The 2500-nt window shown below is 55.8% G+C and overlaps 1 protein-coding gene across 1 annotated transcript in view; it reads left to right on the plus strand.

Moving 5' to 3' along the window:
* Positions 1-2500, plus strand: part of LOC137633377 (uncharacterized) — a 21688-nt gene that overhangs the window by 12881 nt on the left and 6307 nt on the right. Inside the window, exons 3-4 of the mRNA XM_068365613.1 lie at positions 24-833; positions 1007-1234. Coding sequence (XP_068221714.1) covers positions 24-833; positions 1007-1234 — 1038 coding nt within the window. The remainder of the gene's footprint in view (positions 1-23; positions 834-1006; positions 1235-2500) is intronic.

Here is a 2500-nt window from a genome sequence, read left to right on the forward strand (position 1 = left end):
ACACCCCTCCCCCCTCCCGAAAGCCCGGGCAGGCCTTTCCCCCCCTCCCCGCCAGTCCGTGTGGGCCTCCCCCCTCCCACCAGCCCTCAGCGGACCTCCCCCTTTCCCGTCAGCCCAGGCAAGCCTCGCCCCTCTTGCCAGCCCGGGAGGGACTCCCCCCTCCCGCCAGACAGGCAGGCCTCCCCCTCTCCTGCCAGCCCCAGGCGGGCCTCCCCCCCCCCATCCTCCAGCCAGCCCGGGCAGGACTCCCCCCCATCCCGCCAGCCCGGGCGGGCCTCACCCTCTCCCGTCAGCCCGGGCGGGCCTCACCCACTCCCGCCAGCCAGGGCAGGCCTCCCCCCCTCCCACCAGCCCGGGAGAACCCCCTTCCCTCCTCCCGAAAGCCCGGGCAGTCCTTCCCCCCCTCCCGCCAGTCCGGGTGGGCCTCCCCCCTCCCACCAGCCTCAGCGGACCTCCCCCCTTTCCCGTCAGCCCAGGCAAGCCTCGCCCCTCTCGCCAGCCCGGGAGGGACTCCCCCCTCCCGCCAGACAGGCAGGCCTCCCCCTCTCCTGCCAGCCCCAGGCGGGCCTCCCCCCCCATCCTCCAGCCAGCCCGGGCGGGACTCCCCCCATCCCGCCAGCCCGGGCGGGCCTCACCCTCTCCCGTCAGCCCAGGCGGGGCCTCACCCACTCCCGCCAGCCAGGGCAGGCCTCCCCCCCCTCCCACCAGCCTGGGAGAACCCCCTTCCCTCCTCCCGAAAGCCCGGGCAGGCCTTCCCCCCCTCCCGCCAGTCCATGTGGGCCCTCCCCCCTCCCACCAGCCTCGGCGGACCTCCCCCTTTCCCGTCATCCCAGGCAAGCCTCGCCCCTCTCGCCAGCCCGGGAGGGACTCCCCCCCTCCCGCCAGACAGGCAGGCCTCCCCCTCTCCTGCCAGCCCCAGGCGGGCCTCCCCCCCCATCCTCCAGCCAGCCCGGGCGGGACTCCCCCCATCCCGCCAGCCCGGGTGGGCCTCACCCTCTCCCGTCAGCCCGGGCGGGCCTCACCCACTCCCGCCAGCCAGGGCAGGCCTCCCCCCCTCCCACCAGCCCGGGAGAACCCCCTTCCCTCCTCCTGAAAGCCCGGGCAGGCCTTACCCCCCTCCCGCCAGTCCGGGTGGGCCTCCCCCCTCCCACCAGCATCGGCGGACCTCCCCCTTTCCCGTCAGCCCAGGCAAGCCTCGCCCCTCCCGCCAGCCCGGGAGGGACTCCCCCCTCCCGTCAGACAGGCCGGCCTCCCCCTCTCCTGCCAGCCCCAGGCGGGCCTCCCCCCCCCCCATCCTCCAGCCCCAGCCCGGGCGGAACTCCCCCCATCCCGCCAACCTGGGATGCCTCCCCCGCTCACCGCCATTTTTGTTTTCCTATTTATTTCTTTATCATTTGTGGTCCTTTCTTTCATTCTTTAATCATTTATTTATCAAATATTCTCATTATTTTAGAAATGAATGGCCTTCCCCTCCGGTGCTCGTCTTAGACCGTCAATATTAGTTCCTAGATTCTCACTATCTCTCCAGAAAAGAAATCTCTCCCGAGCGGCAGCATGAAACACCTTCCCTGGACCATTCCAACCTGGAACTATTTGATATTTGCGTGAAGCCAAGACAAAGTATTCATTAGTTGGATTCAAACATAGGTCATTTGGAGTACTATATTCCATTTCCTTTACTCTTCGATATTACAATCTCCATAGAAAAATCTTGCATTGTGAAGCATGATTCCATGAATGAGTAGTCTCACTCAAGATTTTCTTTTATACAATTTATGTCTCATTCTTTTATCACTATTCCAGTTAACGAAAATATCTTGTTTGATTTAAAAGAAAAAAAAACGTGAAAATCTTGCTACACAGCACTTCAGGTATATGGAGGACTACAAAATATAATGATCTAATTATATCGAGTCGGAAAAACCCAGACAAGAAATGACGTGTCTGAGGCCTTTGTCTTACAGTATACTAGAAACAGATATATTAGTTGTTATGTGTGCAGTATATTGAGATCTAAATTCAGGAGAGTAGCACCATCTGCATATGCAAAAAGTTTGCTTTCTAGGCCAACCACATTGAAAAGAATAAGATAATATGGCAGTGACGGATATTGGGCCGTAATCAGCAGGCTAGAGCTACCTCAAACATATTCCCCAATTCTACAACAGGCATAATATAGACGTATATATATATATATATATATATATATATATATATATATATATATATATAATTATATAAAAATTTTATATATATATACATATATATATAAATATATATATATATATATATATATATATATATATATATATATATATATATATATATATATATATAGGTGTCCGGACAATTCGGTCCCGGACAATTCGGTCCCGGACAATTCGGTACCAGGACAATTCGGTACCAATTGATTCTTATAATATGGAAAAAACAGTATTTTTCCAATTTTTTTTTCTCTAAAATTCCTATCAGTTCTAAGCATTACTTTCAATAGAAAATT

Source organism: Palaemon carinicauda, chromosome 3, assembly GCF_036898095.1.
Source record: "Palaemon carinicauda isolate YSFRI2023 chromosome 3, ASM3689809v2, whole genome shotgun sequence".
Classification (NCBI taxonomy): Eukaryota; Metazoa; Arthropoda; class Malacostraca; order Decapoda; family Palaemonidae; genus Palaemon; species Palaemon carinicauda.